Here is a 25,830-nt window from a genome sequence, read left to right as displayed (position 1 = left end):
TGAAAGGCACATAGGTTATGCTTTGTTGTATTTCTCTTCCTGATGCCAGCTCTCACAATATGCTGGGTTATTATAGGACATGGCTAGCAGTGACAAAGTGAAGCAGGCCCTTTCCTGGCCATTATGCCGCCCTAGATGAGACCAATAAAAATGGCCGCCCTCCCTTACAATGTTGGCCCGCAATGGAATTTTATGAATGCCCATCCATGTGGTTGGCTTACCGTTTGTAAAACAGGCAGTTGCATTGGCATTATTAGTCCTGATTCCTGTGACTAATTATTTGGGCTATTTAAGCTCTGAATAAGCTACCCCAACTTCATCGGGAGTTATCCTCAGCCTATTTACAAGGAGAATCCATGTGTTCACACAGCGGGAAATGCAGAAGTCTTTCTTGTTTCGCTATGATGCAGCTCATCCAAAAAAACGGATGAATACAAACGTGAAAATCGCTGATTATCATGTAAATTTAGCCTAAGGGGTGAAACTCCCGGACATTAGCTGTGAGTAGCTTGATTTTCCTTTCCAGATATTGTCCATTTTACTTTGACTCGTCCCGTTTTTGGAAATGTTGTTTGTTAACATGTCATACGTCGACGAGCGTTTTTTTTCATGTGATTGTGCGCCATTTAGGTTAGGCTATTTGATCGGAGAAACCTGCATAGAGTAACGTGTCCGTCTCATGCCATTGACATACATTTGATCTCCAGCATGTAGGCTACAGAAAACGCCACTTTCTACGATTGGCTACGCGATTTATGTTGGATACTTTTTTGACTGAACATTGGTGGAGTGCTGCACCGGTGAAGCGCGCTGGGCATGGACAACATTTTGCGCCCCCTGCTTTTGATAAACTGGGTAGGCCTACTGCTTATCACTGGGTGGCATCAGCGCATACCTAAATAGCCCATACGCCTCTGGGTGAGAAATTGTCAATGTTTTTGGGTAGAATTATGTAAGAGATATACATGTTTTTTGAGTAACGTCTTGGTCAGTTTAGTTAGGTTAAGCTGGGTGTACACTACACGATTTTGGCCACAATTTAGCTGTCCCAGACAGGTTTTTGAGACTGAAGACAAAATCTACAAAATCTTGCCTACTTGGGCCGCACGGCTGTCACCGACATGTAGTAACCTAATCTAAATACATTTAATATTTGCGATCCTTCAAAGTAGCCACCCTTTGCCTTGATAACATATTTACACACTCTTGGCATTCGCTCTACCATTGGGCTCAATTGTTGACCTAACAATGGGCCTGAATTATAACAACTTAACCCTGAGGATGGCACAGTGTGACACCATGAAGGCAGAACACAGTACCAGAAACAAACCAGACCAAGTTAAAGTGCCTGCTCTGTTGCCAGTTCGAGCCACTGACAGACGTGAGAAAACAACCAGGACAAATATTGTTAGTATTGTTCCATTATAAGAACCGCACTTCTGTGGCAACACAGTAGTGGTGGGAGCCGATGATTCATGCTTAGAGAAATCACAGTGAGGATATCAAAAAGCCCAGGAGTCGCTGTAACCACACCCACTCCTGAGTATGCCCTGCTCCCTATAGGTGTACGGAAGCAGGATGTAGTAGCAGCACCCTTGGACGTGGCCACGTTCCGCGTTGCCCTTGGGGTGAAGACCTACAGGACAGAACCTCTAAACAGCACCTTTAAAAAAAAATCGTCGGGGTGCGTGTCTGTAGGACAAAACGGGCCCTAACTTACTCGCAGCAGGAGTTGTAGTTGCAGCAACCCCACCCCCAGGAGAGCGATGATTAACATTACACCTGAGGCCTAACGATGCCCGCCAGGCAGTATAGTCGCTTGATCAAGAAAATGGAAAGGGAAGGATAGAAAGCACGAGTGAACTGTACAACATAGCTAGCTAACCATGTGGGCCTAGATAGAGACTGGGGGGGATGAGGGGGGGCATGCAAGCAGCTCATGCTGTGGGATCAGGCAGACACTTGACAGAATGAAAGAGGCGAGAGGGACACAAAGCATGAAGGCTTGTGCTCTCCCTTTCAGAACCTGTTCAACATTAAAAACATGTGTGCTTGCCAGACAGCATTATACTGAATATAATGATACATATGTATCCCCAAGTGATGTAAATGATAACTAAAACAATAACGAGATTAGAGTGAATCTTGGATCGCTCACTTCACCTAACTCCTTGTTTCTCCAGTTACCCCTCCTTGCCTGACTGAGTAGCGCTATGTTCATTCAGTATGGCCTCTCCTGATTGGCAGGGATTTTTCTGTTTCAACTCCGTCCGCGGCGCACAGGCCGCCAGATACCGCCCTCTATTTGACCTTGAGTGGCGGCTCCCTCTCCAGCCAGCGCACGCGCACTTTCTGTTTGTAGTGATACTCCTTGAGGAAGTCCTGCAGGGCCGGGGGCAGCGGCAGGGCGCCGATGCCGTCGTACGTGGTCCGGCGGCAGATGGCAGCGCGGGCTAGGTGCTGCAAGCCGAAGGGGAAGGTCCGGTGGAGAGCTGCCGTGAGCAGCGGCTCAAAGAACATGCAGGCACTGGGGTCCTTGTAGTGCTCCAGTAGGCCCGTGACGGTGGACGAGTGGAACACGCAGGGGTCGTGGGCGTCGAAGCTGAAGTTGTGGTTCCACTGCTCGATGCGGGCGTGCAGCGATCGGTTGTAGCGACGGAAGCTGACCGAGAACAGGTAGTCCTCCTGGGCCGAGTCGCGCAACAGGAAGGTGCCCTCGGGCCGGCCATCCAGCAGAGCCTCTGCCTCGTAGCGGTCCATCACGCCCCAGTAGCAGGGCAGCGCAGTGATCTGAAGCAGGTCCGGTACCAGGCAGTGGATGTAGTCGATCTGGGTGTGCACCTTCCAGGGCCCAGACTGGTTGCGGCTCAGATGGCCATCCCCGGACGTGTGGCGTTGCTTAGGCCTCCGGGCCTGCAGGCAAAGGGTGGTGGAGTCCTCCTCCGAGTCGCAGTCAGCCAGCTGGGCTGTAGCCCCTCCGAGCACCTGCACCGACGAGCACGATGACCCAGCCGCCCCTCCTGAGCAGCTGGCTGTCGTGCCCTCCCCAGAGGCCTCTGCAATGCCGGGGGCCATCTTTGGTCCCAGTTTGTACAGAGAGGAGCACTGCGCCAAGGCCTCCAGGGTGTGGATCTGGGCGTTGGGTGGGGGGTCCACTCCCTCCTCAATGCTGAGCCTGCGGCGTTCGCGCAGACGCTCCTCCTCGTCCTCGGGGGAGGGGTGGACCGGGTCAAAGGCGTCTAGCAGAGCCGTGGAGGAATGCGGGCTGACGGGCGCTGTGTGCTGCTTGATCAGGTGCCACTTGTTGGCCAGGTCCGAGCCCTGGGGGAAGGGACAGGTCTCCAGCATCAGCTCTGTCAGGTGGATCTTGCGCTTGGAGATGGTGGGGGTTTGGAAGGAGGAGAGCGAGCGGCGGCGGGGGGAAAGGGGGAGACACAGGCCCACTGTGTCGCTAAGCCGCTGGCGCAGGGAGCGGGTGCTCAGACTACGCCCCCCGTCTCCAGAGTCATCCATCTCCTGGATGGAGTTGACCCCGTAGCGACGCTCCTTTCGCCCAGCGGCACCGCGCGTGCGCCCCGACCGCCTGTCTGTATCCATGGAGCTCTGGGTCTTAGTGGAACATGAGTGTTTTTTCTTGCCCCCCCAAGGTGCATGGCGCGAGTACGAGTCTCTCCGGCCTATAGGGACTCCCCCAGGAACCCCCCTCGCTTCCTCATTGTCTTTTCTGTCTGTGGTTCTCTCTACCATCTGGGGGATGTCTGACACACAGTTGTGACGTCGCCCTCCAGTAACCCCGGGAAGCGGCAAGAGGCTTCGGGAAAGGCTGGAGGCCCGAGATACCTGGGCCTCGCCTGAAGTGCCTCCCCGTCCCAGGTCCGCCACACAGTTCATACCGTCCTCTTCCACCACGCTGTTCTCTGTACTGGGTCCCGCACTGTCGCTGTGGAAGAGGGTCTGGCATCGGCTCCTCAGGTTGCTCCACATCTTGCCCACTTTTTCCATGGATAGTGACCAAGCCCTGCCAGACATGAACACATATCAGATTAGACCAATCGTAGGGTACAGGAATCTCACACAATACATGACCTACATTACTAAACAATAAATGACCTACATTACTAAACAATACATGACCTACATTAACAATTGCAGAATGAAACCCCTTAACATTTTGTTAGGCCTAGACAATGTAGTAATTCTGCAAATTCAAAATGGTAGTGATCCTATTGATCATCGCGCGTACCCCTGCAATGCCGTCTGGGGTACGGCAAATAAAAATGTTTTCAAACAGTCCATTTATATTTTAAAACAGGGGTATACATTTGGGCGAGTTTTTTTGTTGTTGCCTGAATAGCCTCGTTTCACTGCCAAAAATAAAATGAAACCATCTAGTGTTCAACGAAATAACAACACAATGTCAAATACAGGTAGCCTAGTCAAATAACTAACATCCAATCACATTAACCGTTACTCTCTCGCGGGAATTCCACTCATGGTCCGTATGTAGCCAAACGTAGCTGCTGCTCATGTTGCCATCTGTACTGATGGCGCAAAAGCCATGACAGGGAGACATAGTGGAGTGGTAACGCGTGCAAGCAGTTGCTCCCGACACCACTTGGGTACACTGCAGCATCCACCGAGAGGCTCTTGCTGCCGAGGGAATGTCTGACAGCTTGAAAGACGTTTTGGACACTAAAGTGAAAATGGTTAACTTTGTTAAAGCAAAGCCCCTGAACTCTCGTGTATTTTCTGGACTATGCAATGATATGTAACGCTTTTATAACATACAGAAGTGGGCTGGTTATCAAGGGGCAAAGTATTGACACGTTGTATTAAAATTGAGAGCTTAAAGTTTTCTTTACTAACCATAAATTTCCCTTGTCTGACAGTTTGCATGATGAGTTTCTCACACGACTGGCCTGTCTGGGTGATGTTTTTTCTCTCCTGAATGATCTGAATCTAGGATTACAGGGACTCTCCTCAACTATATTCAATGTGCGGGACAAAATTGAGGATATGATTAAGAAGTTGGAGCTCTTCTCTGTCTGCATTAACAAGGACAACACAGGTCTTTCCATCATTGTATAATTTTGTGTGTGCAAATGAACTCAACCTTACAGACAATGTCAAATGTGATATAGCGAAACACCCGTGTGAGTTGGGTGTGCAATTACCCAGGTACTTTCCCGAACCGGATGACACAAACAACTGGATTCATTATCCCTTCAATGCCTTGCCTCCAGTCCACTAACCGATATCTGAACAAGAGAGCTTCATCGAAATTGCAACAAGCGGTTCTGTGAAAATTGAATTTAATCAGAAGCCACTGCCAGATTTCTGGATTGGGCTGCCCTCAGAGTATCCTGCCTTGGCAAATCGCACTGTTAAGACACTGATGCCCTTTGCAACCACGTACCTATGTGAGAGTGGATTCTCAGCCCTCACTAGCATGAAAACTAAATACAGGCACACACTGTGTGTGGAAAATGATTTAAGACTCTCTCCAATACAACCCAACATTGCAGAGTTGTGTGCATCCTTTCAAGCACACCCTTCTCATTTACCTGTGATGAGTTATTCACAATTTTCAATGAACAAATAAGGTTTTATATATAAGATGGTTAAATAATGAGCAAAATTATTGATTATTATATTATTATTATTTGTGCCCTGGTCCTATAAGAGCTCTGTCACTTCCCAGGAGCCGGGTTGTGACAAAAACTCATACTCATTCTTATGTTTAATAAATGTATTGTATTGTGTGTGTGTGGCAGGCTTACAATGATGGTAAAAAACAAAATTTGAGTGCGCTGACCCTGATGCTAGAGGGGGTACACAGCTGGAGGTTGAATGTTTGAAGGGGTACGGGAATATAAAAAGTTTGGGAACCACTGCTCTAGACAAAAGCCGGGCGTGGGGGGGAAATTGGGTGATTCTTGTGTGAGTGAGAGCGAGTGAGCGAGTGATTGAGGGGGGGGGGTAGTTGGAGTGTTACGGTGAGTGAGGAGTTGCCAGGCAAACATACAGAGACAAGGCCATGGCTATAAATGAACCCAGGGATCTGCCTTCTCCAAGCTGATCTGCTGGTATGTACTGTATTACAGAGCCAGTCTGGACCTGACCAAGAACTTTCCCTGTCACAACAGTGTAGACAGCAGACAGAAAGCCAGCCCACATATGCACACTGATTAATTGGTTTGTGTGTGTGTGTGTGTTATACTAGGTTCTTGAGAGCAGTGACCCCAAACTGCCTTCAAAATAGCTTGCTTCTCCAAGATCGTGTTTAGGCTAATAGCCTCAACTTGTGGCAGGCAGCTCTCTCCCCTCCTTACCAAAGGTAATGGATCTGTTTAACACTGCATTTCCTTCCAACTGAACCCATTAATTGACTTCAAACCTCTAGTAGTGGGAGATCTCATTTGCTCTCCAAACTGCCATGTTGTACTCCCTGGCTCCCTCCTGCATTGGCAGAGATAACATAGTTGCCCCAGTTACATAACATAGTTGGCCCAGTTAGATGAGCCAAGCAGAGCAGGCTCTACAGTCTGTACTAGCATCAATAACTAGGCCTTGCTGGCTACAACAGTGAAATACACAGGCAGAGTGGAACCTGTTTCAATAGACATACAGGGATTTTGCACGGTCAGCTGCAACTGAGTTAAAGGGCAACTTACTTTTAATCCTACCTTGTGATGTCACCTAATACATTTTTTAGGACCTTATCTTTTAAACCTTAAAAACAAAACATTAGGAACACTTGCTCTTTCTATAATCCATTGATGTCACCTGTTAAATCCACTTCAAATAAGTGTAGATGAAGGGGAGACAGGTTGAGACATCGATTGTGTGTGTGCGCCATTCAGAGGGTGTAAGGGCAAGACAAAATATTTAGGTGCCTTTGAACGGGGTATGGTAGTAGGTGCCAGATGCACCAATTTGAGTGTGTCAAGAACTGCAACGCTGCTGTGTTTTTCACGCTCAACAGTTTCCCTGTGTGTATCAAGAATGGTCCACCACCCAAAGGACATCTAGCCAACTTGACACAACTGTGGGAAGCATTAGAGTCAACGTGGGCCAGCATCCCTGTGGAAAGCTTGACACCTTGTAGAGTCCATCGGCCGATGAACTGACGCTGTTCTGATGGAAAAAGGGGGTGCAACTCAATATTAGGAAGGTATTCCTAATGTTTTGTACACTCAGTGTATGTAGCCACCTGTATTGTGCTGGAGATAATGAATATTAAGATGCCCGACGAATCAGAGCCAGACTCAGCACACGACTGATTACAATGATTAACCAAGGCCTATCCTCCCCTGGCCTAGAGCAGCCAATGACTGACTAACACAACTCATGGCATTCAGACTGAGCTAGAATCAGAGGAATTCTCTTAATAACATCTTCTTCTTTTTTTACCAAGGACTTTCTTTAAAATTGTACCTTTATTTAACCAGGCTAGTCATTGAGAACACATTCTCTTTTACAATAACCAACGGACCAAGATGGAACACATCATGCACCCAAGTCGCGTGGGCATGACAAAATGACTGCATACGTCACGTATTCTAAAGACAGAGGCACGAGACATGACTAATATGTCACGTTTGGTAGAAGATGCAGCGAACATCACTCTCGTGATATATGCACGTGACAGAAGTGGTGGGCACAAATACCGGTATCCTTAATACATTATGACGTTGATCGCTATATCCCTCTTAATGCCAAAATAATTGTTGCATTCGACAAAACATAAACATTCAACACACCCACATCCGAGTGGGGAGAGAGCTAACAGTGGACATTGTGTAATGAGCATAGGCCTAATTCTGCATTTAGACGAGGGACGCAAACACCGTCATACCAGCTGGCATAGCGGGCCAAGAAAGAAAGAAAGATGGCAACGGTAACGACAAAAGCACGACGGTGTGCGTTGCTATGGTGATTTCAGTAAACAAACAGTGCAAATCGAAATGCGGTTGAACTTCAAAGCTACGGCAGACGGCAAAAGTTGAAATATTTTAACTCAAGCGGCAAGTCCCGTCTACCGTGGCGGTTGACAGCATTCACCGCCAGCCTCAACAGCATTTACCGTCGTGTGCTCATTGTAAACAATGACATCCGGTTTGCTGTCTAACTCGTACCATCTAAGCCAGTGCTTCCCAAACTGTGGGTCGCGGGACGACATTGTCAAAATACGTAAACAAACCAAATTGAATGCATGTAGAAAAGATAACAGACCTATACATTTTTCAATAATAGCCAATAATATTTCAGAATTTTAAATCAACAAAATAAAAGCTAGAAAATCAGGCCCCCATTGATTGTTATAAGAATTGACCATAAGAACACGGCATTAGCCATATCAAAATGCGTAGAATGGCAGGAAATTAGTTTAAAAACGCCACAATTTTTATTTCAGCTCCTTGGTAGGATGTGCGGAATTGCAGGAGATTAGCTTTGAAAATGAAAAATTTCTCTCCGCTGTCAAGATATTTTTTTTACTTATTCTTTGGTCTGTATGTTTTTTCACCGCTCAACCCTTATGCTGGTCACGACTCAAGACACCTCAAAACTGGTGGGTCACGAAGCGAAAAAGTTTGGGAACCCCTGATCTAAACTTAGCATAACTCATAAGGTTGCTCATGGTAGGCTAAAGTGCTTCAGTTCGGCTGTCGGCTAGCCTAACCGAACGAGTGTGCTCGCATGCTCCCTGCTTGTCGAACATCTCATTCCAAAATCATGGGCATTAAAATGGAGTTGGTCTCCCCTTTACTGCTGTAACAGCCTTCACTCTTATGGGAAGGCTTTCCACTAGATGTTGGAACATTTATAATAATGTCTTCATATCTCAATCTTTGTCATATGGTTAATCAAACTGCTATCCAAATCTAAATGAAGATCATACAAACCCAAGAAGTAACTTCTATTGCCATTGCAACTATGTAAAAATACCCTACATAAAGCCTACAAATAAAAACATTGCAGCCTGTAGGTAGAACATATCCTGATAAAAATAAATATCCAATAAATCACTGACTACACATGGCATGTCTGCAACAAACTTGAAACATTGTATCAACTATTAACTTTGGTCAGAAGCTTGAGCTAGCGAACTTGCAACATTGTATAAAATATTCTGGTTCCTCAAGAGCTTCCCGCCCCAGTGAGCTCTGGACAGACACAGGCTATTTGTGCAAGGGATAAGAAGCAGTGCTTGACTTGGGCAGGAGCTCACTGGACCCGAGTACCGACACCTCAAATTTTCTAGTGCTTAAGCTCCTGTTCCTCTTATAGAATACTAGCTCAAAAGCATTGTGGAGCTATTGCACCTAAATAAACAGTACCAGTACCTAAAATGAGCACCGAAACCTATTTCAATCCAAGTCAAGCACTGGTAAGAAGTAATCAGGTAGGCCTATTTTATGACGTTTCCACTGGATCCGAGCATTACATTTTTTCCTTTCACATTGAGTGGTTATCGAAAGGGAGAGAGCTGGAAAGATTTTTTAAATACACTGAGGAACTATAGTCACTCTATTGATGTAAAAACAGACTTTGTTTGCTTACTGTTTGAGGTGAAGAAAACATTACTTTGAAAAGCTCCACAGCTCATTAGTGGTGTTGCGTTAAGCCAATCAGAAATACTATCAGATCCCCAAAGGGGCAAATTTATATGCCTTCATTTGCGCGCAGGCCAGGTAGTCTATAGACCTACTTCTAAGTGTAATCAGGTGTGCGGCCTTACTCAACATTGACAGGAGCACTCCAAACAAAACACAATGACTAAATTGAATTGACAGAACTAAATAGAATGAAATTAACCAAAACTTGTTTCTCACAAGTGTTGCATAGGTTGTGTGCCATGCAAACAATGTCCAGTCCGACAATGAAAACAGTAAAATAAAAAAAATAACATTGAATTCATTAACAGAAATTACCGTAACCAAAAAAACATAGATCAGAAATTAAAGGAATTAACAGTAAAATGTTCTACTGGTGATATAAACAGTGCCTTCGGAAAGTATTCAGACCCCTTGACCTTTTCCACATTTTATTAGTCTTAATCTAAAACGGACTAAATAAAAACATTAACAGGCAATCTACACACAATACCCATAATGACAAAGTGAAAACCAAATTTCTTGAAATGTATAAAAAAATATATTAAATTAAGTATTCAGACCCTTTGCTATGAGACTGGAAATGGAGTTCAGGTGCATTCTGTTTCCATTGATCATCTTTGAAAAGTTTCTACAACTTCATTGTAGTCCACCTGTGGTAAATTCAATTGATTGGACATGATTTGGAAAGGCACACACCTGTTTATATAAGGTTCTACAGTTGACAGTGCATGTCAGAGCAAAAACTAAGCCATGAGGTGGAAAGAATTGTCCGTAGAGCTCTGAGACAGGATTGTGTCGAGGCACAGATCTGGGTAAGGGTACCAAAACATTTCTGCAGCATTGAAGGTCCCCAAGAACAAAGTTGGTTCCTTGCTTCAATCATTCTTAAATGGAATGGAACCACCAAGACCCTTCCTACAGCTGGCCGCCCGGCCAAACTGAGCAATCGAGGGAGAAAAGAACCCGATGGTCGCTCTGTCAGAGCTCCTCTGTGGAGATGGGATAACCTTCCAGAAGGACAACCATCTCTGCAGCACTCCACCAATCAGGCCTTTATGGTAGTGGCCAGACGGAAGCCACTCCTCAGTAAAATGCTCACGACAGCCCGCTTGGAGTTTACCAAAAGGTACATAAAGACTCCTCAGACAATGAGGAAACCAAGATTAAAACTCTTTGGCCTGAATGCCAAGCGTCACGTCTGGATGAAACCTGGCAACATCCATAGGGTAAAGCATGGTGGTGGCAGCATCATGCTGTGGGGATGTTTTACAGCAGCAGGGACTGGGAAACTACTCAGGATCAAAGCAAAAATGAACGGAGCAAAGTACAGAGAGATCCTTAATGAAAAGTTGCTCCCGAGTGCTCAGGACCTCAGACTGGGTGAAGGTTCACCTACCAACAAGACAACAACCCTAAGCACACAGCCAAAACAACGCAGGAGTGACTTCGGGACAAGTCTCAATGTCCTTGAGTGGCCCAGCCAGAGCCCGAACTTGAACCCGATCAAACATCTCTGGAGAGACTTGAAAAGCCCTGTGCATCAACACTCCCCATCCAACCTGACAGAGCTTGAGAGGATCTGCAGAGAAGAATGGGTGAATCTCCCAAAATACAGGTGTGCCAAGCTTGTAGCTTCATAACCAAGAAGACTCGAGGCTGTAATCACTGTCAAAGGTGCTTCAACAAAGTACTGAGTAAAAGGTCTTAATACTTTCTTTTGGCAAACATTTTTAATACCTGTTTTTGCATTGTCATTATTGGGTATTGTGTGTAGATTGATAAGATTTTTTATTTATAAAAAGAAAAGAAAAATCCATTTCAGAATAAGGCTGTAACCTAACAAAATGCGGAAAAAGTCAAGGGGTCTAGATACTTTCCGAAGGCACTGTATGTAATGGGGAATTGATATACACTAACAATCAAACGCACACAATAAAGTTATGAAACAATGTGCACAAACTGGCGGGAGAGAGAACATTCTGGAGAAAGAAGTGCATTTTGCATCTGGGCACTGCACGGTCATTCCGACGTCTGCATTGGCCATGCAGCATTTACGGAGATACGGCCTCTGCAGAAGTCAGGGCATTCATACTTCTTGCGCTTTGTGGAGCACAGTACAGAGCTGTTGTGAAGGAAGTTGTCAAGAAAGTGAGTTTGTGTTTATACAGGATGTACCGTCCCGACGTGCCCTCACCAATCATGGCAATGCGGAGCTCTAGAGCCCTCCGTATTGTTACATTTGGGAGGTGCATGGCGATGCGGTACAGAGCTCGATTTGGCTTTTAGTCTTTGCTTCTGCAATGGATTAGTTCACATAGATGGGCGCAAATGTATACAGTATATATTTTTGCCACTACACAACTAAAAAAAATCTCATGCTGATGAGTATTTCTGCCTGTAATACAGCCCTTTTGTGGGGGAAAACTCATTCTGATTGGCTGGGCCTGGCTCCCCAGTGGGTGGGCCTGGCTCCCCAGTGGGTGGGCCTATTCCATCCAAGGCCCACTCATAGAAGCACCCCTGCAGACATGTAATCCATAGATTAGGGCCTCGTGAATTGATTTCCATTGACTGATTTCCTTATATGAACTGTAACTCAGTAAAATCGTAGAAAATCTCACAAGTGGCGTTTATATTTTTGTACAGTATATATCTGACACCCGTTACCTCTCATTCACAGGAGTCCATCTCAATAAACCTGGGCGTACCTGGAACTAACACTACTCTCATTGTCCGAGAGTCAGAGCATGCATTCGGCTTCAAGGATAAGGATTCTAGGACACAAATACTCAGTTCTTTGTGTGCACTGTGAACCAGTAGTTTTAACCTTGATAAAAATGAAACCTAATTCTGGGACTTCTCAGCGTGCAGTAATTTAGATTAGATTGAACTACACCACAAGTAGAAGAAACTCTGTGGCACAGAGCTCTTCTGTAGTTTGTCAGCTTCAAATAGAATGCATTGAAACACCTTGAATTGAGAAGAAATGCCAACAGAGCTTTTTCAGCACACGGATAAACCTTTATTCTTGCGTCTGAAAGTAAAACGCAATACAAAATTGTTTTCTGAGAACAGACATGTAAACAAGTGTATGGAATAAAATATAAGTGTTACAAATATTTCTGACAAACAGTACAACAGTGTCTGAAAAAAAGGGTCAAATGTAAAGTGCCAAGAGTGTAGATACATATTTATAAGCGATGTAAATACACTACATGACCAAAAGCGTGTGGACACCTGCTCGTCGAAAATCAAATTCCAAAATCATGGGCATTAATATGGAGGTGGTCCCCCTTTGCTGCTATAACAGCCTCCACTCTTCTTGGAACGCTTTCCACTAGATGTTGGAACATTGCTGCGGGGACTTGCTTCCATTAAGCCACGAGCATTAGTGAGGTTGGGCGATTAGGCCTGGCTCGCAGTCGGCATTCCAATTCATCCCAAAGGTGTTCGATGGGGTTGAGGTCAGGGCTCTGTGCAGGTGTGTCAAGTTCTTCCACACCATTCTTGAAAAACCATTTCTTTATGGACCTCGCTTTGTGCACGGGAGCATTGTCATGCTGAAACAAGAAAGGGCCTTCCCCAAACTGTTGCCACAAAGTTGGAATCACAGAATCGTCTCGTATGTCATTGTGTGCTGTAGTGTTAAGATTTCCCTTCACTGGAACTAAGGGGCCTAGTCGGAACCATGAAAAACAACCCCAGACCATTATTCCTCCTCCACCAAACTTTATAGTTGGCACTACGCATTGGGGCAGGTAGCATTCTCCTGGCATTCGCCAAACCCAGATTTGTCTGTAGGACTGCCAGATGGTGAAGCGCGATTCATCACTCCAGACAACGCGTTTCAAGTGCTCCAGAGTCCAATGGCGGCAAGCTTTACACCACTCCAGCCAATGTGCATGGTGATCTTACTCTTGTGTGCGTGCGGGGGCTCAGCCATGGAAACTCATTTAAATGAAGTTCCCGATGAACAGTTCTTGTGCCGACTGCTTCCAGAGGCAGTTTGGAACATGGTGGTGAGTGTTGCAACCGAGGACAGACAATTTTTACGCGCTATGCGCTTCAGCGGTGCCGTTCTATGAGCTTGTGTGGCCTACCACTTTGCGGCTGAGCCGCTGCTGCTCCTAGACGTTTCCACTTCACAATAACAGCACATCGTTTATTTATTTAACTAGGCAAGTCAGGTAAGAACAAATTCTTATTCACAATGACGGCCTACACCGGCCAAACTAACAACGTTGGGCCAATTGTGTGCCGCTCTATGTGACTCCCAATCATGGCCGGTTGTGATACAGCCTGGAATCGAACCAAGGTCTGTAGTGACACCTCTAGCACTGAGATGCAGTGCCTTAGACCGCTGCAAAACTTGGGAGCCCAGTTGACCGGTACAACTCTAGTAGAGTAGAAATTTGATGAACTGACTTGTTGGAAAGGTGACATCCTATGACAGTGCCAAGTTGAATGTAGCTGAACTCTTCATTAAGGAGATTCTACTGCCAATGTTTGTCCACGGAGGCTGTGTGCCTGATTTTATACACCTGTCAGCAATGGGTGTGACAAATAGCGGAATCTACTAATTTGCAGGGGTGTTCACATACATACAAAAGTATGTATGTATGTTTGTATGTATATATTGGAACAATAGTACAATTTTTTTTTTAAGTGTCTTATGAACAGACATGTAAATAACAAAAGTGTCAATGGAATAAAATGAAACAGGGTCTAGTGTCTGACTCCGGAGATGTCTGAACAACAGAACAGGTTGTTAATTTCACAGTGTTCCCAGTCGTTCGGTCCATCTCCTCTTCTTGAAGTCATGCACGAACTTATGCAGCTGGTGATCAAATTCGTCCCGGAGTTTTGACAGGAGGAGTTCATCGATGAAATCGGCTATAGGTGCCAGCACCCTGTGGAGAGGATGAGAAGAGAAGGGAAATTAGGAGTGTCTGGAGAGTCGTGTGTGGTGCGGAGATGAGGAAAAAGAACAGAACAGAGGAAGGGGGATCAGAGTAAAGTCTGAAATTATTTATTTACCTCTGGGAGAAGCTGGTGGCTCGGTGCATGACGTTCTCCAAATCTTGAAATATGCCTTCAAACATTTGCAATGCCTTTGAGAGTGATGTGTCAAGGACTGCAGCTCTTTTCTCCCTTCTCACACTCCTGCTGCTCTGTGGCATCGATGAGGAGCAAGCCAGTGGAGGTCTTGGAGGTGGGCCCAGGACAGAGCTTTGCAGGTCCAGCATGGATATTGTTTCTAATTCTGCACTGCAACTCATTGCAGGAAATGGGTTAAGAGCCGATCACCAGTCAGTACTGGGGGCAGAGGTAGTGCTTGGGGCCGGTGAACATGCAGTGATGGGGCGCAGAGAACAAAACCAGGTGCTGTTTTCATTCAATGGTGTTTGTGTTGAAAATAAAGTAGAGGGCTATTTAGTACACATATCCAAAACATGAATGAACATCAAATATCATTAACCGAGACTACAATAGACTATATAATGTTGCAAACATTTGAGTAGAGAAAGCCTGGCCTAGCTACTCAACTAGCTGGACCTTGCTACCAAAGCTTATGAATTTCTTTATGACAAAATTTTGTTTGCTCAAAAGTAGTAAAGATCTTAAGTTAGGTTGGTTGGCTTGCTTGCTTTCCCTACATGAGTATGCTGCAAGTAGCCTAAGCTAGCTGGTTAGCTATTGTTAGCAAAACATGGCTGCTCTTTTCAATGGCTACAATAGAAAATACAACATGCCCTATCCTTTGGTGAAGATGCCATGCTGCTTTCAGTCTTCCCATGCCGAAAAAGAAAGCAGTAAAATTTCTGGAGTTTCCACCGACATTTCTACTGCGGTCCTTGTTTATTTTCTTTGCCTTGACGAACTTGTCCTGAACCCTAACCCACTTTATCGAACAAGGGTTCGGGTCGGACCCCAGCGTCAATCTCCCTCCATGAATTGGCATTTACATGCTGGTCTTTATATAATGTATGGCTAGAATTGTACTGGTGTAGGTACTTTTGTAGCTCCTCGGTCAATCGATGCTCAAAGTTGTCGTTCGCCATGTTGAATCCACACCGAGTTTCGGGTCGACAAGAAGCAGAAACTCACATCACTCCTACAGTTGACCAATCATCGACGAAGGGGCGTAGACTTCGGCTTCCAAACTTTGGCTAGAACTCTTAACAAAAAAAATATAATAATTTAAGTGTACGCCCAAACCGCTGACAAAACCCTAAAGGATCTCCAAAACGTCACAAAATGTAAATATATCCACAAACGGTTTCGGGTGAGAAGCATGCGGCCGATGTAAATAGTGGGCAAATGTATTAAAAATAAAAAACAGAAATATCTTATTTACATAAGTATTTCCCAATGCACTGTATGGTCTGCTTTGATGAATGTTCTTGAAGTCCAAGATGAACTCCTTTCTCTCAGTTGTGGAGGGGGTCTTTGCCAGATATTAGCCAGGGTCCGTGTTCTTGTTTGGACAAAAAAAAAAAAAAAAAAGAACGGTTACATTTGGTAAATTAAGATTTCAGGTTGAGTTCAATAGCAGGCCTACAGTAGGTATCAAGCTTTGAAGCTAAGCACACTCTCGCTTGAAGATTTTCAAACAATGATAGTAAACAACAACAAAAAAGTCACAAAAAGTCAAAATATGTCTTGTGACTTGCTTTTGTAATTCCTAAACTTGTCACTTGTTTTGACAGCCAGAGTGCTGTGGTGGAGATAGCTAAGGAAATGTTAAGTTAGCTAGAAAGCATAAATGATGTGATGGAGCTGATGTGACAAAGGTGGGAAGTGTGCAAGGATAATGTTAGCTAGGTAACTTGCCACTATGTAGATAGACAAAACCGTAATTGTCAAGAACAGATATTAGCTAGCTAGAGCAAACCTACTAGTTAGCTAAAGCATCAGAATGCTTACCTGTTCCACTAGCCCCTCTTCTTCTTGTGTCGGAGTGACCTCAGGTGCTCCACCGCTGTTTGATGCCATTTTTAGATACTTCTCTCCTCAGACAGCTGTCATTCACTCACCGTGCTGTATGCACCCTGCACCTCTCACACAGGGGAGGAGCTACACCTCTGGCAACACTTTTCAGTGATTCAAATATATCAATGAAAACAGAGGACAAAGTGTAGATTATACAACAAGTACATGTTATTTCACTTTGGCATCAGTTGGCAGCTTATTTTTAGATTTAGAATCGTATGCATTCTCTTTGAAATTCCACAGATTTTCAGCGGAATTCTGCAAGCGCAGATTCCGTGCGGGTCTGGTTAGAAGGCATTTTCAATTGCATTAACCTATCCATCACGATTGTCATGAGCCTCATGGAAGAAAAAAAAAAATCACTATCCCATAAAGTGTACAGTTAATATAAGGATTTAGGCCAATCCAATTCAAACAGCAAGGTCATTCACGTATACACTAGGTTCTGATAGGCACAGAAATTCCCCCACAATAATTTCAAACTAGGGGTGGCCTCGATTACTTCCATTATAACAGTCAACCAACCAAGGCAAGCTTCATCATACTCACAGCAAGACTAACTATGAACATACTGTACTGTACGCGCATGGGTAGCTCGTGTGAGCTAATCTATGCAGAGTACTCTGCTTGCACGTATAGTTCAACTCCATACACAGAGACTGACTGGGAACAGTTTCCTGAATTAGGCTTTTCTTCACACACACAAGGTGGTGGTGAAATAAAGAACTCGAGTCTACTGGACAATGCAGTGTTCAGCAAACACACTTAATAGGAGAAAAGTGCATGAGAACTAGCATAAAGCTGTTTGCTATTTTCGTTTGTTCACACATTTCCCTCCCGATGGACTGGTTGGTAATATGAAGCAATATCAAACCATCTTAAAAGGGGGCCATGTTTTTCCATGTGGGTTGGCGGACTTCATCCTGACAAAGGCTAATCACGTCCACGAAAACAAACAAAGAAAAGTTTGTTTACAAGACAAGAAGCATTGGAGGATTTACTTTCCAAAACCAGCTTTAAAATTGTGCCCAAGAATAGCTAGACCATGTGTTGTTTTACACAGAAATAAATATTGTGATTGTGCAACTTTAACAGTGGTTATGTTGGGCCGGTGAGGAATCTGAATTTTGGCTAGTGCCCGCACGCAATGCCTGGCACATAGCCTACATTTGATTGAGAATTAAAGGCTACGTTGTTTCAGAATGATAAGGCGGTGGTGGGCACTAGGATATGGGATGTAGCATAGGCTAAATGCACTGCCACAACACTGTAATGAAAACCACAGTTTTCCAGGTCTAAGAGTAGTGAGGCCCACATCTGCTTACTGCTTCTACACAGGGTAGCCTATAAGATACTGTGGTTAGGCTGTCCATCCTGTGTCCACATTAGCATGGCTGCATTCTGATTAGGCATCAAAAAGACTTGAGTGAGCGTTCCAAACGCAGCACCCAAATAATAATGCAGATGTGAGACTGGTATAGAAAGATCACTAGCAGACAAGTAGTAGGCCTACAGTGCATTCGGAAAGTCTTCAGACCCCTCCACTTTGTTACAGCCTTATTCTAAAATGGATTAAATTATTCCTCTTGATCTACACACAATACCCAATGACAAAGCAAAAAACAGGTTTTTAAAAGAAAAATAAATCAATAATAATAAGAAATATCACATTGACATAAGTATTCAGACCATTTACTCAGTACTTTGCTGAAGCCCCTTTGGCAGCGATTCATCGCGTCCAACAACAATATTGACGAATATGCTGATTCGGTGAGCGAGTTCATTAGGAAGTGCATTGACGATGTCGTACCCACAGCAACGATAAAAACATTCCCAAACCAGAAACCGTGGATTGACGGCAGCATTCGCGTGAAACTGAAAGCGCGAACCACTGCTTTTAACCAGGGCAAGGTGACCGGAAGCATGACCGAATACAAACAGTGTAGCTATTCTCTCCGCAAGGCAATCAAACAGGCCAAGTCTCAGTACAGAGACAAAATCGAGTCGAAATTCAACAGCTCAGACACAAGAGGTATGTGGCAGGGTCTACAGTCAATCACGGATTACAAAAAGAAAACCAGCCCCGTCGAGGACCAGGATGTCTTGCTCCCAGACAGGCTAAACAACTTTTTTGCCCGCTTTGAGGACAATACAGTGCCACTGAAACGGCCCCCTACCAAAACCTGCGGGCTCTCCTTCACTGCAGCCGAGGTGAGTAAAACATTTAAACGTGTTAACCCTCGCAAGGCTGCAGGCCCAGACGGCATTCCCAGCCGCGTCCTCAGAGCATGCGCAGACCAGCTGGCTGGTGTGTTTACGGACATATTCAATCAATCCTTATCCCAGTCTGCTGTTCCCACATGCTTCAAGAGGGCCACCATTGTTCCTGTTCCCAAGAAAGCTAAGGTAACTGAGCTAAACGACTACCGCCCCGTAGCACTCACTTCCGTCATCATGAAGTGCTTTGAGAGACTAGTCAAGGACCATATCACCTCCACCCTACCGGACACCCTAGACCCACTCCAATTTGCTTACCGACCCAATAGGTCCACAGACGACGCAATCGCAACCACACTGCACACTGCCCTAACCCATCTGGACAAGAGGAATACCCATGTGAGAATGCTGTTCATCGATTACAGCTCAGCATTTAACACCATAGTACCCTCCAAACTCGTCATCAAGCTCGAGACCCTGGGTCTCGACCCCGCCCTGTGCAACTGGGTCCTGGACTTCCTGACGGGCCGCCCCCAGGTGGTGAGGGTAGGTAACAACATCTCCACCCCGCTGATCCTCAACACTGGGGCCCCACAAGGGTGCGTTCTGAGCCCTCTCCTGTACTCCCTGTTCACCCACGACTGCGTGGCCATGCACGCCTCCAACTCAATCATCAAGTTTGCGGATGACACTACAGTGGTAGGCTTGATCACCAACAACGACGAGACGGCCTACAGGGAGGAGGTGAGGGCCCTCGGAGTGTGGTGTCAGGAAAATAACCTCATACTCAACGTCAACAAAACAAAGGAGATGATTGTGGACTTCAGGAAACAGCAGAGGGAGCACCCCCCTATCCACATCGACGGGTCAGTAGTGGAGAAGGTGGAAAGTTTTAAGTTCCTCGGTGTACACATCACGGACAAACTGAACTGGTCCACCCACACAGACAGCGTTGTGAAGAAGGCGCAGCAGCGCCTCTTCAACCTCAGGAGGCTGAAGAAATTCGGCTTGTCACCAAAAGCACTCACAAACTTCTACAGATGCACAATCGAGAGCATCCTGTCGGGCTGTATCACCGCCTGGTACGGCAACTGCTCCGCCCACAACCGTAAGGCTCTCCAGAGGGTAGTGAGGTCTGCAGAACGCATCACCAGGGGCAAACTACCTGCCCTCCAGGACACCTACACCACCCGATGTCACAGGAAGGCCATAAAGATCATCAAGGACAACAACCACCCAAGCCACTGCCTGTTCACCCCGCTATCATCCAGAAGGCGAGGTCAGTACAGGTGCATCAAAGCAGGGACCGAGAGACTGAAAAACAGCTTCTATCTCAAGGCCATCAGACTGTTAAACAGCCACCACTAACATTTAGCGGCCGCTGCCAACATACTGACTCAACTCCAGCCACTTTAAAAATGGGAATTGATGGAAATTATGTAAAAATGTACCACTAGCCACTTTAAGCAATGCCACTTAATACAATGTTTACATACCCTACATTACCCATCTCATATGTATATATACTGTACTCTATATCATCTACTGCATCTTGCCATCTTTATGCAATACATGTACCACTAGCCACTTTAAACTATGCCACTTTATGTTTACATACCCTACAGTACTCATCTCATATGTATATACCGTACTCTATACCATCTACTGCATCTGCCATGCCGTTCTGTACCACCACTCATCCATATATCTTTATGTACATATTCTTTATCCCTTTACACTTGTGTGTGTGTGTAAGGTAGTAGTGTGGAATTGTTAGGTTAGATTACTGTTGGTTATTACTGCATTGTCGGAACTAGAAGCACAAGCATTTCGCTACACTCGCATTAACATCTGCTAACCATGTGTATGTGACTAATAAAATTTGATTTGATTTGATTTGATTTGCGTCGTCTTGGGTATGACGATACAAACTTGGCACACCTGTGTTTGGAGAGATTCACCCATTCTTCTCTGCAGATCCTCACAAGCTCTGTCAGGTTGGATGGGGAGCGTCGGTGCACAACTATTGTCAAGTCTCTCCAGAGATGTTCAATCAGGTTCAAAGTCCTGCCTCTGGCTGGGCCACTCAAGGACATTGAGACTTGTCCCGAAGCCATTCCTGTGTTGTCTTGGCTGTGTGCTTATGGTCGTTCTCCTGTTGGAAGGTGAACCTTCTCCCCAATCTGAGGTCCTGAGCAGGTTTTCATCAAGGATCTCTGTACTTTGCTCCATCCATTTGTCCCCTCGATCCTGACTAGTCTCCCAGTCCCTGCCGCTGAAAAACATCCCCACAGCATGATGCTGCAACCAACATGCTTCACCGTAGGGATGGCACCAGGTTCTCTCCAGAAGTGATGCTTGGCATTCAGGCCAAAGAGTTCAATCTTGGTTTCATCAGAGCAGAGAATCTTGCTTGATCACGGTCTGAGAATCTTTAGCTGCCTTTTGGCAAACTCCAAGCAGGCTGTCATGTGCCTTTTACTGAGGTGTGGCTTCCGTCTGGCCACTCTACCATAAAGATCTGATTGGAGGAGTGCTGCACAGATGGTTGTCCTTCTGGAAGGTTCTGCCATCTCCAGAGGAACTCTGGAGTTCTGTCAGAGTGACCACCCTGACCAAGGCCCTTCTCCCCTGATTGCTCAGTTTGGCCGGGCGGCCAGCTCTAGGAAGAAACTTCGTGGATCCAAATGTTTTCCCATTTAAGAATGATGGAGGCCACTGTGTTCTTGGACATTCAATGCAGCAGGAATGTTTTGGTACCCTTCCCAACTCTGTGCCTCGACACAATCCTGTCTCGGAGCTCTACGGACAATTCGACCTCAAGGCTTGGTTATGCGCTGACATGCACTGTCAACTGTGGGACCTTACATAGAAAGGTGTGCCTTTCCAAATCATGTCCAATCAATTGAATTTACCACAGGTGGACTCCAATCAAGTTGTAGAAGAATGATCAATGGAAGCAGGATGCACCTGATGTCAATTAAGTCTCATTGCAAAGGGTGTGAATACTTATGTAAATAAGTAAAATAATTCAATTTTTTAAATACATTTGCAAAAAATTCTAAAAACCGGTTTTCACTGTCATTATGGGGTATTGTGTGTAGATTGATGAGGGGGAAAAGTTATTGAATCCATTTTAGAATATGGCTGTAACGTAACAAAATGTGGAAAAAGTCAAGGTGTCTGAATACTTTTGAATGCACTGTAAATGCAAACCTCTCTGTGCAGCATCTCAGTGTATTCAATGCAAAGCTAAGATGTAGGCCTAGCCTATGAAAGGGAGAGGGGGTTGCAGAGATCAACCTATTGAGGCGACGACAAACTGACAACACAACAAACACCCTCTTAACACAACTAAAACGGCAGCAATCTGAAATTCCTGCTTTGCCAAATGACACTGAGCAACCCAATTTCACATAATACACACCAACAGCCCATATAAGACCATTATGGATGGATCGTGTTACTTCAGATATAAACTCAGCAAAAAAAGGTCCCTTTTTCAGGACCCTGTCTTTCAAAAGATAATTTGTAAAAATCCAAATAACTTTGCAGATCTTCATTGTAAAGGGTTTAAACACTGTTTCCCATGCTTGTTCAATGAACCATAAACAATTAATGAACATGCACCTGTGGAACGGTCGTTAAGACACTGAAAGCTTACATACGGTAGGCAATTAAGGTCACAGTCATTAAAACTTAGGACACTAAAGAGGCCTTTCTACTGACTCTGAAAAACACCAAAAGAAAGATGTTCATGGTCCCTGCTCATCTGTGTGAACATGACTGAGGCATGCTGCAAGGAGGCATGAGGACTGCAGACGTGGCAAGGGCAATAAATTGCAATGTCCGTACTGTGAGATGCCTAAGACATCGCAACAGGGAGACATGACGGACAGTTGATCACCCTCGCAGTGGCAGACCACATGTAACACCTCCACAGGATCGGTACATCCGAACATCACACCTGCGGGACAGGTACAGGATGGCAACAACAACTGCTCGAGTTACACCAGGAATGCACAGTCCCTCCATCAATGCTCAGACTGTCCGCAATAGGCTGAGAGAGGCTGGACTGAGGACTTGTAGGCCTGTTGTAAGGCAGGTCCTCACCAGACAAATCCCCGGCAACAACGTCACCTATGTGCACAAATTCACCATCGCTGGACCAGACAGGACTGGCAAAAAGTGCTCTTCACTGACGAGTCGCGATTGTGTCTCACCAGAGGTGATGGTCAGATTCGCATTTATCGTCAAAGCAATGAGCGTTACACCAAGGCCTGTACTCTGGAGCGGGATCGATTTGGAGGTGGAAGGTCCGTCATGGTCTGGGGCGGTGTGTCACAGCATCATCGGACTGAGCTTGTTGTCATTGCAGGCAATCTCAATGCTGTGCGTTACAGGGAAGACATCCTCCTCCCTCATGTGGTACCCTTCCTGCAAGCTCATCATGACATGACCCTCCAGCATGACAATTCCACCAGCCATACTGCTCGTTCTGTGCGTGATTTCCTGCAAGACAGGAATGTCCGTGTTCTGCCATGGCCAGCAAAGAGCCCGGATCTCAATCCCATTGAGCACGTCTGGGACCTGTTGGAACGGAGGGTGAGGGCTAGGGCCATTCCCCCCAGAAATGTCCGGGAACTTGCAAGTGCCTTGGAGGAAGAGTGGGGTAACATCTCACAGCAAGAACTGGCAAATCTGGTGCAGTCCATGAGGAGGAGATGCACTGCAGTACTTAATGCAGCTGGTGGCCACACCAGATACTGACTGTTACTTTTGATTTTGACCACAAACAAGCTCAAGGAAAACAATCTTCCGACTCAGTTGTAAATGAGAACTTGTTCTCAACTAGCCTACCTGGTTAAATAAAGGTGAAATAAATAAATAAAAAAGGCAGCTAAAAAGTTAAAGAAAGCAAAACACACACTGACTATGGTTTACAGATCACTGATCGAGAGTGTTCTCACTTCTGAACGAGAGTGTTCTCAGTCAGGAAGAGGCGTAAACTGGCACAAGTCGTCAATCAGGTCAGTACAACAGTCGTCAGGAAACAGCCACAATTCCAATAAGTGTACACACAGAACATCGCCAGGAAAGAACTCCAGGTGCTCAACAACACCACCCACCTACTGCAGGCATCCTTCGCAATGCTGCTGTCAGGTCAGAGACTAAAAGGCAAGGAAGAATGGACTAATAAAATATTTTAGCCCCTCTGCAGTGACAATCCTAAATAAGACTGATTAACTGACATGTACATGTTTAATGTCCGTTCTATCGTTTTACTGTAGGCCAGAGAGGCAAATACATTCCCATTCTGTGCAAACGTAATGAACAATAAAGTTGACTTATCTTAAATAATATGCCAGTATAGCCTTGGGATAGGCTAGCCCTACAATAAATCACGTTTAAGGTTGCTAATTGACAATGGTGGAAGGCATACCTGGGACACATAAGGAAACAATTAGCAAGGCTGGTATTCTTGGATTGACTCCATTCATTGTTTTTATATAAGGACGAAGTGAAATATTTCATAATAGCATTAGAGTATGGTGCATGCACAGAACGAAATCAGCTATAACGTAACTATAATTTGGAACATTCATTGCATTGGTGAGGTAACGTAGCTAGCTAGGCTATAACCTAGCTAACTAACTACCAACATTACTGATGAATATTTTCAAGACAATATTCATTAGTTACATTGTGAGATTAGTATTGGACATGCTAATATTTAGGCAGCCAAACGAATATTTTAGCATTGCATGCGAGAGAGAGCCATTTAAAAGGGTGTAGTAGTGCCAAATCAAGGCCTATTCTCGGTCAGAGCACCGGCTAGCTAGCTAACTAAACTAGCTAGTTACTGTAGCTAGCCAACTACTACCACCACTGGACATTGACAATAGTTATCATTACATTATGACCTGTAAGGAGCTGTCTAATACGAATTGGTGTTAGACAGGTGGGAGTTGTGATAATATACCTTGCTAGGTCAATGGTAACGTTACTATACAAAAATAAACTTCACCGACAGATCCCCCCCCCCCCCCCCAAAAAAAGCGCTGTATTTCCCAAATAACGGTGGCTAGCTATCTAGCTGGCATGATGCTAACATGAGCTTCAACATCGAGTTGGTCTGCTAGCTAGCTAGCATGAACAAATCTGACACGAAATTACAGACAGACGTATCTAGACAATACTGTTATCTTGCGATAGAAACTAGCTAAATAGCTCACATGTATTCTTTAATTAGTCGTGGTTATAAGTATTCTCAACTTACCCTTTTGTCTTTTATAACCAGCACTCAGTAGCTCTCTTTGTCTGCAAAAAAATGGCTATAAGTCAGGCACATATCCCCCTTGAACTCCACGGTGTCGATGAAACACAAAAATGTATGCGGCCGGTTTTCAATTTCATTCCGAATGGTCTCTCTAATCAAATATCTAAGACAATGTACATGTTAAAAATTATAAAATGTCTCTTGGCCGACACTTCTTTTCGGCCATGGTATTCATTCCTGTTAAAGCCGAGCAAAGAAGAGGCGTTCAGTAGATTGCAGACGGGTAGAGAATGGCAACATGGAACTCCAATGAGTAAAGCAGAACGGCGAACTTCAGATAGTGGATACGGATAGGGAAAGTCCATGCCAGTGGCCCAGCATGACAGACACTACATATCGCCAATGACAGCAGAGTAGACGATCAAGTGGCCTGGCAACTACTTGGAAACGTGGAGACTGAAAAGGCTGCTGTGGGCCCTGGGTGCCTCGGTTGATTCGTGTCAATTAGCTCGATTTTGTATAATAATTTAAATGGAAAAAACTATTTTAAGTGTTGAATCCGGCGTTGTTTTGTGTATCTGTTCATAAACCATGTGTCCTGGAATCGCTACATCGAAATTCTCTTCCCAACTATTTTGCAATCAACTTAAACCATTATTCATTGTTGACACGTGTAAATTGTTCTGATGAGTAGATTTCAGTGGTCATTTCGTTTTATGA

At 45.1% G+C, this 25,830-nt stretch overlaps 1 protein-coding gene across 1 annotated transcript; it reads right to left on the bottom strand.

Annotated features, from left to right (window-relative positions):
• Positions 1 to 2,169: 2,169 nt before the first annotated feature.
• LOC139570720 (suppressor of cytokine signaling 5-like) lies at positions 2,170 to 25,246 on the bottom strand. The gene is made up of 2 exons (XM_071392852.1): positions 25,111 to 25,246; positions 2,170 to 4,018 (listed from the first exon to the last, which is right to left on the bottom strand). The coding sequence occupies exon 2, from the start codon at positions 4,000 to 4,002 to the stop codon at positions 2,302 to 2,304; it is 1,701 nt and encodes a 566-aa protein (XP_071248953.1). The 5' UTR covers positions 4,003 to 4,018; positions 25,111 to 25,246; the 3' UTR covers positions 2,170 to 2,301.
• Between the last annotated feature and the right edge of the window lie 584 nt (positions 25,247 to 25,830).

Source organism: Salvelinus alpinus, chromosome 3, assembly GCF_045679555.1.
Source record: "Salvelinus alpinus chromosome 3, SLU_Salpinus.1, whole genome shotgun sequence".
NCBI lineage: Eukaryota > Metazoa > Chordata > Actinopteri > Salmoniformes > Salmonidae > Salvelinus > Salvelinus alpinus.
The sequence above is the reverse complement of the archived record's forward strand: the minus strand, read 5'-3'. Positions and strand labels throughout refer to the sequence as shown.

Excerpts from the sequence above, each read along its gene's own strand:
- LOC139570720 (XM_071392852.1), bottom strand. The coding sequence starts at position 4,002 with ATGGAAAAAGTGGGCAAGATGTGGAGCAACCTGAGGAGCCGATGCCAG.